At 45.6% G+C, this 17,560-nt stretch overlaps 1 protein-coding gene across 1 annotated transcript in view; it reads left to right on the plus strand.

The window, feature by feature from the left end:
* SCARA5 (scavenger receptor class A member 5) overlaps positions 1–17,560 on the plus strand; it is a 133,891-nt gene that overhangs the window by 19,931 nt on the left and 96,400 nt on the right. The window contains exon 3 of the mRNA XM_040237051.1: positions 11,719–11,847. Coding sequence (XP_040092985.1) covers positions 11,719–11,847 — 129 coding nt within the window. The remainder of the gene's footprint in view (positions 1–11,718; positions 11,848–17,560) is intronic.

Raw genomic sequence — 17,560 nt, forward strand, 5'->3', positions numbered from 1 at the left:
TGGTGCACAGGCTTAGTTGCTCTGTGGCTTGTGGGATCTTTCCGGACTGTGGATTGAACCCATGTCTCCTGCATTGGCTGGTGGATTCTTTACCACTGAGCCACCAGGGAACCCCAAACCCTCACCTTCACTGCCTTTGTTGTTTTGAGTCTCTCTGCATTGACACAGCCTTCCTTCCAATCCACGTACTGCCCATGTTGGATAAGAGTACAGGCATCTCTCCTGAGCCCCAGGACCTCATTCTTTTCCTGGCCCCTCCCCTCCTCCTGGGTTGCAGTGACCAGCCAGCTTACCTTGACTGCCCTCTGTCCCCTCCCACCTGGCTTTCTCTCTCAGTCCCTCAGCCCTGGTTGCAAAATTATATGCACATCAGCCAGAGTCTCTTCCCACTGCTGCAAAATAAGCACACAAGCCCCTAATTGTTCTCAAAATTTTTCATGCAGAGTAACTTGAGAAACAGATAGGGCCGGAGAAAAATAACAAATATTGCAAGGAAGTTACAAAATATCTCTAGGAGTACTTGGAGAAACTGTCCCAGGTCATCATAACATCTAAATTGAATTAGCTCCACCATCCCTCCCCCTCCCTTTCTTAGAAATGGGATCCCATCTGATCACACGGAATACCGTAGTTTCCTTAGTCTCTCGCTCTCACAGGGCTGTCTGCCTCGAAGACTCGGGTGTGTGGGCCAGTGGGCGAGTTGGTGCTGGGTGCTCACCCGGACCCCACTGGTGGTGTGGGACCCTCCCAGACTCAGGTCAGATGAAACTGCTCTGTCATGCCCTTGCCTCACACCCTCCTCCTCTCTTTATTGAGGGAAAGTAAACAGAGGTCCCCGTGAAAGCCAGAAAGCCGTGGCGGCTTCAAAGACAGAGGTCATTTGGGGCTCTCTATTACGATGAACAATGTGGGTGATGAGTAACCAGAGTGAGGATGATGAAATCAGCCTTGGGTGGGTTTAACAAGGTCCCTCCCAGCCATAAAAACCTTGTCTCCACCTGCTGTGTAGGAGCTGTGGGACCACGTAGAACAAGAAAGAAAAAGGCTGTGTGTTGTGTGTGCGTGCGCTCTGCCGCTTTAGTCGGGTCTGACTCTGCGACCTGTGGACGGTAGCCCGCCAGGCTCCTCTGTCCATGGGACTCTCCAGGCAAGAACACTGGAGTGGGTTGCTGTGCCCTCCTCCAGGGTGTCTTCCTGACCCAGGGATCCAACCTGTATCTCCTGCATTGCACGCAGGTTCTTTACCCACTGAGCCACCTGTTTGTTGTTGCTGAAACCCAAGTAGGTGTCAGTTGAATCATTTCATTCTGTTTTTTTTTTTTTTTAAATATTATTTAGACTCAGATTCCTTGGGAAGAAGTTAATACCCACTTTTTTCTGTGTGTTTTTTTTAATTTTAATATATATGTTAAAAATTTACAATGTTATGTTGGTTTCTACCATACAATAATGCAGATAATACCCATTTTCAGTCAAATGCAATTTGTGAGTATTTTTTCAAATGGGAGGCAAATAAATTCAAAATAACTCCCCAAATGTCTTAAAGTTATAGTTAAGAAATTGAAAAATTGACTTCCCTTGTGGTCCAGTGGTTAAGACTTTGCCTTCCAATGCAGGAGGCATGCGTTCAATCCATGATTGGGGGAACTAAGAGCCCACATGCCCCATGGCCAAAAAACCAAAACATAAAACAGAAACAATATTGTTAACAAATTCAATCAAGACTTAAAAAAATGGTCCACATCAAACAAAATCTTACAAGAAAAAAAAAAAGATACTGAAAAATCAGTTTTGCAAAGAAAGGCTAAATTGATGCAGGGGCTGCCTCAGAATGCTTTCTCAGGCTCTCCCAGCCAGTATGAAACAGAGGCAGGCTTTGAATCAGCCTGCTCAGAGCCCCATACTCATGTTTGTATCATGAACCCTCACCTGCCTAATATAATATGTCCTCCAGGAAACAAAGGCCCTGTGGTCCCAGGGCTCCCACTGACATGGGGGGACCATCTCCAGACTCTTCCTCAGCTCAACTGTTTGGGGCTGAGTAGTTTTCAGATAAATTTTCCTTTTCTGTTCTTTAATCTTTGCTCCTAATCACCTCTCTGCCCTCAGCAGGCAGTATTTTAGCAAAAGCTCTTTAGGGTGTCCTCTTATTCCCATGATTAAAAGGAATGCTTCACAATTTTAACCTCAGGGAATAATAAATAGTTTTAGGCAACCCCCTTTTGTGTGTGTCCTGTTAAAGAGAAATCAAAGTTTTAAAATGAAGCTCTGATAATAGTGAGACTTCATTGATTTTCCAAAAATATGTCTTCATGTTGTTTTGATAATGGGTACCTGTTGCCATAGATATGTGATTTCATCATTGAATTGGAATTAAGACCTCCAGGGGAACAGCTCAGGCTTCTAGATGTCTAAGAAGAGCCATGCCTGATGATGCTACTTAGCCAGGATTAAATGTCAATTCAATTCCAATGAATTTCTCCCACAATTCACCTCTATAAGAACTAAGTAGCAATTCCAAATCATGGGTGAATAAGGAAAGCCAAGATTTTATTTTTTGGGACCAAAATTTTGCTCAAAAAATATGTTTTGCAGCCAACAGAAATGTGTCAACTATTTGCATACAGTAACTTTGAGAACCAGTCTTTGCACCAAAAATAAATGGACTACACATGTCTTTGTTCTTGTAAAGAAACTTATTGCGATGGTTCTGTTGTGTGCTGGTTGATGGATAGGGAGATACATGAGTCTCAGTAGACCTTTGGAAGACAGAGATGGAAATCAACAATTGTGAATAATGAGATTAGTACCAAAGATAAGGGCAAGGTTCTGACATGGTTATTTCAGTGGCACTTACTCTTCAACATTCTACCTTCTGGATTATTATCTTGAACATACAAAAAGTTTTATTTTGCTTCTCAATAAGAGAAGTCTTCTGTGAAGTGCATCAACATTTTTTCCCCGCAACTTTCACTGAACTGTGATTTAATTACTTTTACTAACATCAGTGATTCTCAGAATGTGACTGTATGCAAGACAGCGGTATAAGTGATCTATGGGTGTGAATTTGCTGTTTTAATAATTAGATATTTATTTTAATGGAATAAATATCATTTACTTATTCCATTATTAGCCCATTCAGTTCAGTTCAGTTGCTCAGTCGTATCCGACTGTTTGAGACCCCATGAACTGCAGCACGCCAGGCCTCCCTGTCCATCACCAACTCCCAGAGTAGTCCACCCAAACCCATGTCCATCGAGTCGGTGATGCCATCCAACCATCTCATCCTCTGTCGTCCCCTTGTCCTCCTGCCCCCAATCCCTCCCAGCATCAGGGTCTTTTCCAATGAGTCAACTCTTCACATCAGGTGGCTATTGGAGTTTCAGCTTCAACATCAGTCCTTCCAATGAACACCCAGGACTGATCTCCTTTAGAATGGACTGGTTGGATCTCCTTGCAGTCCAAGGGACTCTCAAGAGTCTTCTCCAACACCACGGTTCAAAAGCATCAATTCTTCGGCGCTCAGCCTTCTTCACAGTCCAACTCTCACATCCATACATGACCACTGGAAAAACCATAGCCTTGACTAGACAGACCTTTGTTGGCAAAGTAATGTCTCTGCTTTTGAATGTGCTATCTAGGTTGGTCATAACTTTCCTTCCAAGGAGTAAGCGTCTTTTAATTTCATGGCTGCAGTCACCATCTGCAGTGATTTTGGAGCCCAGAAAAATAAAATCTGACACTGTTTCCACTGTTTCCCCATCTATTTGCCATGAAGTGATGGGACCAGATGCCATGATCTTCATTTTCTGAATGTTGAGCTTTAAGCCAACTTTTTCATTCTCCTCTTTTACTTTCATCAAGAGGCTCTTTGTTCCTTTTCACTTTCTGCCATAAGGATGGTGTCATCTGCATATCTGAGGTTATTGCTATTTCTCCACTAGTAATAGTATAATAAGAAGACACTAATTTTTCTGCTTATGAAGATGATAGAAAATTCCCTTCTTACATAAATTTCAGTTTAAAAAAAGTGGAGTGAGGGCTTCCCTGGTGGTCCAGCGGTTAAGAATCCATCTTGCGATGCAAAGGTCACTGGTTCGACCCCTGATTGGAAAGATCCCACATGCCCCAGAGCGGCTAAGCCCACGTGTCACAGCTACTGACGCCAGTGCTTCTAGAACCTGTGCTCCAAAACAAGAAAGGCCACTGCAGTGAGAACCCCGCACACCCAACAGAGTAGCTCCCATCTGCTGCAACTAGAGAAGGCCCTCGTGTGGCAACAGAGACTCACAACAGCCAATACATAAATGTTTAAAAATGGCACTTCCCTGGTGGCTCAGATGGTAAAGAATCTGCCTGTAATTCGGGAGACCCAAGTTTGATCCCTGCATTGGGAAGATCCCCTGAAGAAGGGAATGCAACGCACTCCAGTATTCTTGCCTGGGAAACTCCATGGACAGAGGAGCTTGGCAGGCTACCGTCAGACACGACTGAGTGACTAACACACACGCACAATAGAAAAAGAAAATAATCCTAGGAATACTCAGCTCTGGCAAAATTGTGCAGGCTTCATGTGGATGCGATGTGCAGAGTCTGAGAAACCATCCACTGACTACTTCCAGCCATTCATCAGGAAGCATGACTCCCCACTGAGATAAACAACATCTCCCAGCCTGCCATGCAGGATCCATTCTGCACATCACTTGGTACTTATTTTTGAGTTGCTCTTTGCTCTTTTGAAGCCATGGTCTTCTTTAAGGCTCTTGAGCCTCCTTCTCTTGGCTTCTTGATCTCCTGAGATGACATTCTCCTTTCTAGAGGCCATTAAGAGGTGAAAAACCTTTCCTTTGATTCTCCTAGACCTTGGAAGAGCTTTTGCGTTGTTTTGGTGGCACCCTTCTCTCTCTAGATCTGGTTTTGTGTGTAACCAAACAACTATGTTTAATAACTAACAGCTTTGTCTGGTACGTTCCTCAGAACTGTTCTCATATGGAGGAAGAAAGTTTTCTTCTTAAAGTCATATGCTCAATCGCTCAGTCATGTCCAACTCTCTGTCACTCCATGGACCATAGCCCAGAAGGCTCCACTGTCCATAGGATTCTCCAGGCAACCCACTCTCCAGAGAGAGTGGGTTGCCATTTTCTGCTCCAGGGGATCTTCTGACCCAGGGATCGAACCCTCTTCTCCTGTGTCACCTGCCTTGGCAGGTAGATTCTTTGCCACTGAGCCACCTGGGGAGCCCCTATTCTTGTCTGCTATAAACCTACATCTTAAAGTCATAGTTTTCAAATTTACAAATAAGATGATCAAGCTAGAGAAAAAGAGTAAATTTCAGCCCATCTATGAAGGCCTGGGCTTCAAAGCCTTGAGTTACTGCCTCCTCCAGGCAGACCCTGGGATGAGCTGCGGACACGAAGAATCATTGCCTCTGCAGTACCACACTTGGCTTGTGCCTTATCACCCCACTATACTACTTTATTCTACCTCTGTAATAGTTATCTGTTTATACATCTTCCCCTCAGATGTGAGCATCTGAAAGGCAGTGATTTTATCTTCATCTCTCATTCAACATGTTTTCTGAATGCCTACTATATGCCGGCACTGGTTTAGGAACTGAAAAGTTGGACATAAATGATGCTGACAAAAATCTTTCCCTCAAGCAGCTTGCTGTCTTTGTGTTTCCCACTGCCTATCATAGTGTATTAGTTATCTACTGCTGCGGAACAAATTACCCCAAACTTTAGCAGCTTAAAGCAACAAAAATTTCTTGTCTCACCCTGTTTCTGAGAAAGCCATGGGGGTGAAAGGACACCTAATATTCTTTTTTTCAGATCCAAAATGTTGCTCAGAAATATGTGTATATAGATATTTATAATCCCATATATTTAATTTATATATGTATAATCCTATTTGGCAGTAGTCTGGGAGCAACTTAGCTGGGTTGTCCTGGCTCTGGGTCTCTCATGAGACTGCTGTCGAGATCTCAGCCAGAGTGTAGTCATCTGATGTCTTGATTTGGCTGGAGAAACTACTTCCAGACTCATTCACGTGGCTGTTGGCTGAAGGCCTCAGTTCCTTAGCTTGTAGCCTCTCCATAGTGTATTCATGACATAGAGGCTGGCTTCCCCCCAAATGAATATTCCAAGAGAGATAAAGAGCAAGCAAGGAGGGAACAGCAGTGTCTTTTGTCTCATCTCAGAAGTGACACGCTATCACTTGTGCCATATTCTATTGGTCACACAAACCAACCCCTGTAGAGTGCAGAAAGTGACTATGCAAGGGGGTGGGATTCTCTGGAGCCATCCTGAAAGATGGCTGCCACAGCAGGACAGTGGATGCTTAATAAAAGTCTGTTAGAGTTTTCACTGTTCATGGGTTTTCTCAAGGCAAGAATACTGGAGTGGTTTGCCATTCCCTCCTCCAGTGAACCACGTTTTGTCAGATGCAAAGAGCTGACTCATTGGAAAAGACCCCGATGCTGGGAAAGATTGAGGGCAGGAGGAAAAGGGAGCAATGGAGGATGACATGGATGGATGGCATCACTGACTCAGCAGACATGAATTTGAGCAAACTAGCTCAGTTGGTAAAGAATCCACCTGCAATGCAGGAGACCCTGGTTTGATTCCTGGGTCGGGAAGATCTGCTGGAGAAGGGATAGGCTACCCACTCCAGTATTCTGGCCTGGAGAATTCTATGGACTATACTCCACGGGGTCGCAAAGAGTCAGACACAACTGAGCAATGTTCACTTTTCTTTTTCTGGGAGATGGTGAAGGACAGGGAAGCCTGGCATGCTGCAGTCCATGGCATCGCAGAGTTGGACACAACTTAGTGACTGAACAGCAACAGAGCTTTTATCGCAACGATCCATAAGTCAAAACCTTTCCTTTTTTTTTAGTAGACTAATTTTTAGAGCAGTTTTAGGTTTTACAGTAAAATTCAGTGGGAACTACAGAGTTCCCACATGCCCCCTGCCCCGCATATGCACAGCCGCCCTTACAATCAACATCCCCGACTAGGGAGGTACACCTGTCACAACTGATGAACCTACAGTGACATCATTATCATCCAAAGTCCATGGTTTACATTAGGATTCCCTCTTGCTGCTCTGCACAAATGTGCAATGTTTTAGGCAAATGTGCAGTGATATGCATCCATCATTATGGTATCATACAGAGTGGTTTTACTGCCCTAGAAGTCCTCTGTGCTCTACCTATTCATCCCTCCCCACTCCCAACCTTTGGCATCCACTGATCTTATAATTGTCCTCATAGTTTTGCCTTTTCCAGAATGTCATACAGCTGGAATGATACAGTAAGTAGCCTTTTCAGATTGGCATCTTTTACTTACTAATATGGGCTTTCCAGATGGTGCTATCAGCAAAGAAGCAGCCTGCCAGTGCAGGAGACATAAAGAGATGTGGGGGTTGATCCCTGAGTCGGAAAGATCCCCTGGAGGAGGGCATGGCAACCCACTCTAGTATTCTTTCCTGGAGAATTGCATGGACGGAGGAGCCTGGCAGGCTGCAGTCCACGTGGTTGTAAAGAGTCGGACACGACTGAAATGACTTTGCACACATGCACACATTTACTAATAGGCACTTAAGTTTCCTCCATATCTTTTCATGGCTTGATGGCTCATTTCTTTTACTTTTTAAAAAAGTAAATAAATGAATATATTACTGATTGCATGGTTTCGGAGCATTTTCAATCTTCCGCTAAACTTAAATAATTTGGATGGCTTACTCAGCTAACATGCTGCTGCCATACTACATTAAAAAATTAATAAACGTGTTTTGGGCAGACTTAGTAACTTGTCTTTACCCTATATTGTCTTCTTTCTTTCCCTTACAACCCTATTCACTAGCCATCTTGCCAGAATCATTCGGTGGAGTTCTGCTTGTCTAACCATTGTTGGAAAATCTCTGTTTGAAACCCTTGTTCTGTTTAAAACAGATTTTGTGTAATGTACAAAATACTAGTGTGTTAAAAGAACTGAGCTCTCTCGGAAGTTCTGTGTCGTCTGTGTTTGTGGACTAAGGGACCTGTCACCAGTGGCACTTATTAGACAGAAGCCTCAGGTAGAGGAGAAGGGAGCTACTGGTTTTGTTTTTTTTTAATTAAAAAAAGGTTTTTGACCAGGCTATGCACCATGCGGGATCTTAATTCCTTGACCAGACATCAAACTTGTGCCCCGTGCGGTGTCTAAGTGTGGAGTCTTAACCACTGGACCGACAGGGAATTCTCTCCACTCTGTTTTTGATGGGAAAAAATTAGAACTGTATCACTGAAGTTTGACCCACTCTTACAGTGAGCGAGAAACAAACACGCAACAACAAAACAAGATGCAAGTCCGTAGTCTTCTTGACTCTGTGATTTTCCTCCCCTTATTTTGCCAACATTGAAGGTCAGCACAGACTTGACAATCAAGGGATGATGTTCTAATTAGTGGGAGTGAAAGAGAAGAAGCTTTGCCCTCGTTTAACTCATTGGTTTAGGAAAATGTTTTCATCTCTAGGGGAAGAAAGAGGTCCCGATTATTTTGTTTTCCTTCTCAAGCTGAAAAATTTCAAACTGAATGGCAATTAGCACTAACACATCCCTTTATAAATCATGAAGCAGCCTCACTAGTCAATCCATGACTCTGTATTGTTTGCACTTAATCCTTTACTCTATTAATGCTCAACTTACTCAATGGACTTCTCAAGCTCAGGCAGGAGAAGGCAATGGCACCCCACTCCAGTACTCTTGCCTGGAAAATCCCATGGACGGAGGAGCCTGGTGGGCTGCAGTCCATGGGTTCGCTAAGAGTCAGACACAACTGAGCGACTTCACTTTCACTTTCACTTTCATGCATTGGAGAAGGAAATGGCAACCCACTCCAGTGTTCTTGCCTGCAGAATCCCAGGGACGGGGGAGCCTGGTGGGCTGCCGTCTATGGGGTCGTACAGAGTCAGACACGACCGAAGCGACTTAGCAGCAAGCTCAGGCAAGGTATAATGTAGTGTTGTGCCTTAGTAAAAAAGTTATGTGCAAAAAAAATTATATCAACATCTTTTTGAGAGAATAGATTCTTTTTATAATGAATATATAATTGTCCAGTGAATCTGGAACGGTTAACAGTGTATGGTTAAACTTAATTAAACCTTCAAGAGAAATAGGAAGGGGTCAAACAAAAGCCAACGAATGGAGAAGCCCAAGATGAATTTGGGATAAACGTAAGGATAATGACGTTTCAGCCTGGGTATCTTCTGGTCCCTCCCAATAGCCAGGCTGCCATCCTTCTCATTATCATCTCAGGAGGAAGCAGGGCTTAGAGCAGGAGAGCTGATACTAATATTTAGGGACTTCCCTGGCGGTTCAGTGGTTAAGACTGCGCCTTCCAATGCAAGGGCTGTGGATTCGATCCCTGGTCGTGGAGGTAAGATCCCACATGCCTTGGGACCAAGAAACCAAAACATAAACAACAGAAACAATATTGCCACAAGTTCAATAAAGGCTTTAAATTTTTTTTTGAAAAATAGTTGTGCAATACATGATGCTATGCCTATGTTCCTGAGGGAAATAAACTCAGGTTCCTGAGGGAAATAAACTTTTCTCTACTGAGTTGCAACTGGCCAGCCAGCTGTTCTCATGAGAAACAAACAAAAACGACAAAATGCTACAAGAAGCTTGCATATTTAGGAGCAAAGCAGGTTATAGATCATATTGTGTGGGAAGAGATAGAACATTCTGGAAAAGAACATTTAGGGTACATTAGAAAGATGTACTTTGCGCAAGACTTAGTGGAAAATCAGGTTAACTCTTCAAAATTTGCTAACATTTGAGGGTTGACGAGAATGGTAATTGAATTTGTATTTCTCGACAATGTGTTCCAAGTCGTACCCGATGTTTTATGGAAATATTATGTAAGAGTTCTACTTAGCTGTTTTAGCAACAGTATTTTCAATAAAATAGAATAAATGAGTGGGAAAATGTTCCTCACTGAACAGTACCTCTGGTGAGCTATGGCAATGCTACCTGATAGGTAATAAGGAGCCCCCGAAGCACCTCCCTGGTGAACCCCAAGGTACCAAGGGTCACAAACATCTCAGCATCTTTTTTTCTTAATTAAAAAAAAATTGGATATCTTTTGGCTGTGCCTCATGGCATGTGGGATCCTAGGTCCCTGATCAGGGATTGAACCTGTGTCCCCTGCCTTGGAAGCATGGAGACTTTACCACTGGACCGCTAGGAAGTCCTATCACAGCATCTCTACAAATGTTTTTTGAATACCAATTATTTCAACATCTGTTGTCAACCTTTTCTGGCTCCCACATCTGCCTCCCTATGCAATGAACAGTTCTCTAGTTGGCAATATTCTCCCTTGCAGGGGGTGGGGATTGAACATAATACGTGCACGTTATGAAAAAAAAAAGCCCTCCATCATTTCTTATCTTCCATGCTGGGAGTCAGGGCAGGATGGCATCTCTTCCTCTCTGCTGTCAGTCAACCGAGTAGGTGGAGATGGGTGAGCTTGCTGGCCTCTGTAGCAGTCGTCTGAAGGAGGCTTGAAGAATAATTCTCGTGGAAAGATGACCTGGAATCAGGACCTGGCGTCCTCACCCCAGGATCTGTCCCTTACATTTGACAACCTTTATCTATTAACTGAAGGGATTGAACTAGACAATCCGTGGGGTCCATTGTGCTCAGACACTCAGTCGTGACTGACTCTTTGAAGCTCCATGGACTGTAGCCAGCCAGACTCCTCTGTCCATGGGATATTTCAGGCAAGAATACCAGAGTGGGGTGCCATTTCCTCCTCCAGGGCGTCTTCCCAACCCAAGAATCGAACCCGTGTCTTTTGCATCTCCTGAGTTGGCAGGTGTCTTCTTTACCACTGATGCCACCTGGGAAGTCCTAAGGTCCATTAGAACTCTGGTATTTTGCTGTTCCATTTTGATCAGAACCTGGTGAGCCTTGAATGAAGGATGAAGTTTCACAGGATGAAGTTCTGTACTATGGTTTCCTGTAAATGTAAACCCAAGGTTGTAAACTGGTGCTCAGCCCTGCCCTATAAATGTGTTTTACTTTGTTTACACTCCCTAGTGGTTTTTTCTTTCCTTTGTCTCCCCCACCCCGCCCCCGCTAATTAGTTGTCAACACATAAAAAAGGGAGATTTCTTTAAATCATTTCTGGCTTGTCTTAAAATTTTTGGACCCGTCAACGCCTGGCCCTCGTTCCAACATAGCAACCGCTTCCAGATGGGGCATGCACTCTTGGGTTCCCCAGGCCCACCTGGCCCACCTCCCTTCCCTGCCACTGTTAGAAGCTGGAGTTTGCAACCTCTTTTTAAAATGCTCTCCATCTTCTCCTGATCACGTGGGACAATAACATTTGTAAAGGGCAGCCTATACTGGCTTTCTCTGCTACTTGCACTGGCTCCAGGAGGGTGGGTTTGTGTGGCCATGCGAGTTGTTGGGATGCCTTCTGGCTCATTCATGAGCAGAGGTTAGGAGGAGAGAGAGAAGCTGAAAAGCTTATCACAGTTCTGAGATGCTCCCTACCATTCCACCTGCATTACAGATGTGCAGAAGGTGTGTGTGGTGGGGGGCGGGGGGTGGGGAGTGCTGCCACATGGACATCCACGTGCATCAGGAAGAGATGAGACCAAAAGAGCAAAGCGGCTTTGGGAATTTTCAAATGTCTTTTCCCCTCTTCTTCCCACCCTGATTGTTAGGCCCATGCCACAAAGGACGAGCAGGTGGCTGCTGTACCCAGCTGGGCTCCCTGTCGGCCCTGAAGCATGCAGTCCTCGGGCTCTACCTGCTGGTCTTCCTGATTCTCGTGGGCATCTTCATCTTAGCAGGTAAGAGCATCCTTTGCCACCCTGGCCTTTAAGTGAGCAGGAGGTGAGAGTGGTTGGGAAATGGGGAGGGGGAGCCTCTGCTGTTCATTCCCGCAGTCAGGAGTCCAAACACCACCCTTGTTACCATGGAAACCACAAAGGGGGAAGCTGGCTGGTCTTTTTGACCAGGCATGATCCTGAACAGCATTGCTCATGTCATGTTGGATGAGTTGGCAGGGGCTATGTGAGAAATCTCCAAGTCCCGGAGCAGAGACCTAGCCACTCTTAAGAGGCTTCTGCCTTGTCCTGACTCATTGTGTTGACACTGTGCATTACACTGGGCCTCCCCAGAGCTCTGTGCTGTGGTTTGTACTGAGCAGGCTGGTTCCCCTGTCCTGGGATATGATGGAAATAGTTATAAGACACTTCATTGCTGAGGTTAATCAGGGTTGTGGTCAACCTGCTGCCCCTCTGTGATTCCTGGGGGTGGGATGAATTTGCCCCACATCAGCTGGGCTCTTCTCCCCAGTTTCTGCTTATAGAATGATGGTCTGGATTTTGGACCACGTTCTCTAACCAGGAAGAAGCAGAGCTAATGGACTCAGGAAGGGGTCAGGTGGAGGATCCCATACTTTGAGCAGCCCAGCTCACACACAGGTCATCCCACTGTGATGGAGATGGTGGAACACAGGCATGGAGGCCATGGTGGTCTCTCCTGACTCCCACCCAGAGGGAGGGCTGCTCTATTCTCACCTACCTCTATGGAGATATGAAAGGCTTGACAAAGTGAGGCCAAGGCATCAGCTCATTTCAGCATCTTTCATCTTACCTGAGTGCCTACTTTGTGTCAGATTCCATGCTAGGATTGGAGACACTGATGAATAAGACCCAGGAGCTCCGGTCCAGGAGGTCCCAGTCTAGGGGACAAGGCAGGAGCACAGAGGCAGAGTCCTGTCTCATGGCAGAATGCAACAGGGACTATGACGGTGCCTGTGAAGTTGACACACAAGTGCTATGGTGATCCAGTGGAGATGCAGACAGAGGAAGTGAGGGTGCTGCGTGGGGATCCTGGTGGGGAGTGTGTGAGGGGTTAGTCAAAGAAAGTCTCCTGCAACACAGAGCTGACTTGGAGTGCTGAGTGGAGTCCTTGACTGAAATCTTAGTTCCTGCCCTTAACTCTGGGGGGGAAACGCAGGAAAAGGGAGACTAAACTCTTGCAGATGACCCCTCAGGAACGAGTCCTGGTCTTGTGTCACCTTCTGTCAATGAGTCTAATCACTTGGACCCTGTGCTGGGATATTCAGTGCTGCCTTTGCCCTGCGATTTCCACACTCGGAGCAGAGGGTATCACCAAGGGTGGTATCTGTCTCATCAACCATCAACTTTGACCTGGGGGGAGCAGCCAAGAGCAACAATGAAAGAAATTTATGATTCATCCCAGGGACCAAGAGATGATGTCCAGCCAAAGGATTTTCTTTTCTTTTTTTTTTTTTTGCACATGTTCTTGGGCTGCTCAGTGAGAGATTGGGATTTGGGTTTTGTGGGCTTGGCAGCGATGACCATAACAAATTTCCAGAATTTTTGGAAAGTGTTTCAGCACAGCAGGAAAGCTGAGCTATGGTGTTACAACTACTCAGCTGAGTGAGAATTTTTAGGTGATGGAAGAGGGTCTAGAGGTGAGAGCCAGGCTGGTGGGGACCCTGGGGCAGGTCCCTGGAAGGCCTGGGAGGCCTGGAAGGGCATCATCTCTTGGGCAGAGAAGGGTTGCTGGGGAACAAAGAATTCCCTTCTGGTGTCTGACAGGCTGCCAGGTGGGAAAGGGTGGGCATAGTTCTGTGTGGTCTCAGAGGGTAGAACTAAGTGAATGGGTGGATTTTGTAACAAGACAAATTCCCATTCAAAACAGAGGAGGGTTTCTAACCAGAAAGGCTACCCAGCTCAACACCGAGAGTTGTTTTTTTCCTCCTGGCTTGGAAGTTGAATGGGATTTACGATGACCATTCTGGAAGTTTCAGAAGGGAAGGTGGCACATGGTTTCCTAATCTCATGGAAAAGTTGCCTTGCTTCCTTAGTTATTCCGTGTGAAAACCCGGGGAGGATTTTGATCATCATCATTGCCTTTGAACCCAAAGTTCATGAGTACCACAGTGCCTGTGGGAGATGAAGATTTAGGGGGTAGTTCATGAGTACCACAGTGCCTGTGGGAGATGAAGATTTAGGGGGTGGGTTGGAACCAATCTGATGAAGCAGAGTGTTGGGCTTTATCTCTTGGGTCTGTAGCCTGGCCACTGTCACCTCCCCAGGTTCTTGTCTGGAAAATCATGTGGTCCTCTGGATGGGTTCCCCAGGTGACTCAGTGGTAAAGAATTTGCCTGCCAAGCAGGAGACTCATGTTCGATGCCTGGGTGGGGAAGATCCCCCGGAGAAGGAAATGGCAACCTCTTGCCTGGGAAATTCCATGGACAGTCCATGGGGTCGCAAAAGAGTTGGACACAACAACTAAACGACAACAGCAGCCAATAAAGGACTACCGTTCCCAGCTGCCTCTCCCTTGGAGAGGGGACTTAGGAATGTGATTCATAAGCCTGCGGTTCTTCAAAGGGGCTCTGCCTGAGCTTGCTGCTGCTGCAGCTAAGTCACTTCAGTCGTGTCCGACTCTGTGTGACCCCATAGACGGCAGCCCACGAGGCTCCCCCGTCCCAGGGATTCTCCAGGCAAGAACACTGGAGTGGGTTGCCATTTCCTTCTCCAATGCATGAAAGTGAACAATGAAAGTGAAGTCGCTCAGTCATGTCCTACTGTTCTCGACCCCATGGACTGCAGCCCACCAGGCTCCTCCATCCATGGGATTTTCCAGGCAAGAATACTGGAGTGGGGTGCCATTGCCTTCTCCACTGCCTGAGCTTAAGTAGGAAGTTTCTTCCAATTGCCCTGATTGGAGACCTCCAGCGATACTCCGTTGAAATACCAAGGTGATGGGAGATTTATGGTTCAGAGTAAACCAGAGCTAGCCTGGCCTTCTGGTAGATGTCCTGCTGGGGCTGCTCCCTCTTTTGGGACAGAATGTGTTCTCCAGTGCCCTGCAGAGGTCACCTGGCACAGGATGGGTATGGACTGAATTGTGTCCCTTCCAAAATGTATGCATGAAGCTCTAACTCCCAGTGTGATGGTATTTGGACGGTGGGGCTCTAGGGAGCTAATTGGGTCATGAGGGTGGGGCTCTCATGATGCGATTGGTGACCATATAGGAAAAGAGGAGAGAGACACTGAAAGAGAAAGACAGAGATGTCTGCTAAGTGGGGACAGGGAGACAGGCCTCTGAAGGCAATAACAGAGCCCTCACCAACAACCAAATCTGCCTGTGCCTTTTTTCTGGCTGTCCTGGGTCTTTGTTGCTGCACGAGGTCTTTTTCCAGCTGAGGCATGTGGCTTCTCCAAGCACTGCAGAGCATGGACTTTAAGGACATGCAGGCTCAGCAGGTGCAGACTGTGGCCTCTAGACCACGGGCTCAGTAGTTGTGGTGTACTAGCTTAGCTGCTCCGTAGCACGTGGAATCTTCCCAGGCCAGGTGAAACGGGTGTCCCCTGCGTTGGCAGTGAAATTCTTAACCACTGGGCCACCAAGGAAGTCCTGCCTACACTTTGATCTTGGACTTCCCAGGCTCTACAACTGTGACAAATGAATGTCAGTTGTTTAAACCACTGGCTTATGTTATTTTGCTATGGCAGCCCTAGCTAACTAAGACAATGGCACCCCACTCCAGTACTCTTGCCTGGAAAATCCTATGGATGGAGGAGCCTGGTAGGCTGCAGTCCATGGGGTCTCTAAGAGTCGGATACGACTGAGCGACTTCACTTTCACTTTCATGCACTGGAGAAGGAAATGGCAACCCACTCCAGTGTTCTTGCCTGGAGAATCCCAGGGACGGGGGAGCCTGGTGGGCTGCCGTCTATGGGGTTGCAGAGTCAGCCTGGTGGGCTGCCGTCTATGGGGTTGCACAGAGTCAGACACGACTGAAGTGACTTAGCAGCAGCAGCAGCTAACTAAGACAAGAGGAGTTCTGTTTGAACCACTCTTAGGCTTCACAACCTTCTCATTGACACAAAGCTTATGCATCTGACAACTGGATGCTAAAATCATCCACTGCAGTAAGTGCCATGTCTGAATACCTGATGGATAATATCTGATTGTAGAACAAATGCTCGTTCTTACTTCAATATTACAAAATTAAAACCTCATGACATAAATTATTACTCTTTTTTTTAAAGGTTTTTCCAATGTGGACCATTTTCAAAGTCTTCACTGAATTCGTTACAATGTTATTCTGTTTCATGTTTTGATTTTTCAGCCATGAGGCATGTGGGTTCTTAGCTGCCTGACCAGAGATCAAACCTGCACCCCCTGCATTGGAAGGCAAAGTCTTAATCACTGAACTGCCAGGGAAGTCCCTATAAAATAGTATTCTTATAAAAATTCTCATGGGCTTCTCTCAATTTCTTGGTTTATCCAAGTATTCAAAATAAAAGGCAAATACTGTACCTGTGTTTATGCAACATCTCAGCATCCCCTCTCAGAAGGTTAATCCAGCCATTACCCAAATTTTGTTCTCAATTGAGCTTTCTACCCAATCTACCTAACTATCCATCCCCCACCAGCATCCTCTTGGGAGCTTTCCTCTGATTCTCCCACACCATCGCTGGGTTCTATACCCATGGGATTCCATCATTTCCCAAGGAACCAGCATCAGTGCCTTCTTCCCAAATTCCTCTAAGTCTTCAACTCATTTTATTATCTTCAACTCATTTATTATCCTTTATTATCTATGTCTTCAACTCATTTTATTACCTGGACTGGTGGTTCCCCTATTACATTTCCATTCTGTTCTGGGTTCATGTTTTAGACAGTACAGACTATCAGGCTTTAAGTTCATGAACAAGAGAATTGAGATTAGATGTTCATGTGGTCAGAAACTCCTCCATTTAGCACTTTAGGGAAGACGTCCCCTGTGATGGAGTTCAAGAGTTAGAGGAGGTTCACCCTTATCCGTGACTGTTGTGAGACAGCACTGTGATGATAAAGAATGGGCATCAGGACCTATGTCTTCTCCCCGTTGTCTGCTATGGCTCGACTGAGAAATCTGAATTCCCCATCACGGCAATGATACAGCAGAAAGGGGAAAATCTGGAGATCTAGTTTGGTGGAAAGAGGGAGCATTACAGCAATGCAGACTGCAGAACTGTGCCAGCAAGAGCTCCTGGTGAAATATGGGCTCCTCTCATGCCTTCATTGAATCCTTTCTTAGCAGCAGCAGTCAGTTATTGCCATCAACAGCCTCAGGAAGTGCTTAACTTGCACATGAGTGCTTAGTGAGTGCAGGACAACAGAGTAAGCCCTGGCGTCTTTAGTCTGTTCAGGCTGCCATGACAAACTACCACAGACCAGATGGTTTAAAAAACAAGCATTATGGCAGGCTGGGGGGGATAGGCAGGGAAGGAGAAGGTGAGAAGAACTGAGAGAGTAGCACTGAAACGTATGCATTACTATGTGTAAAACTATTAGGTTGGCGCAAAAGTAATTTCGGTTCTGCATTGTTGAACTTTGTCACTTGATATTGGAACACATTCTTAAATAAATGTGGTTCTGTTATTCAAAAAAGAAGAAGAAAAGAGCAAATTAAACCCAAAGTAAGGAGCAAAAACAAAAACAAAAACAAAAACACCACATTAATTTCTC

The sequence above is a fragment of the Oryx dammah genome, unplaced genomic scaffold, assembly GCF_014754425.2.
Source record: "Oryx dammah isolate SB20612 unplaced genomic scaffold, SCBI_Odam_1.1 HiC_scaffold_1, whole genome shotgun sequence".
NCBI classification, from domain to species: Eukaryota; Metazoa; Chordata; class Mammalia; order Artiodactyla; family Bovidae; genus Oryx; species Oryx dammah.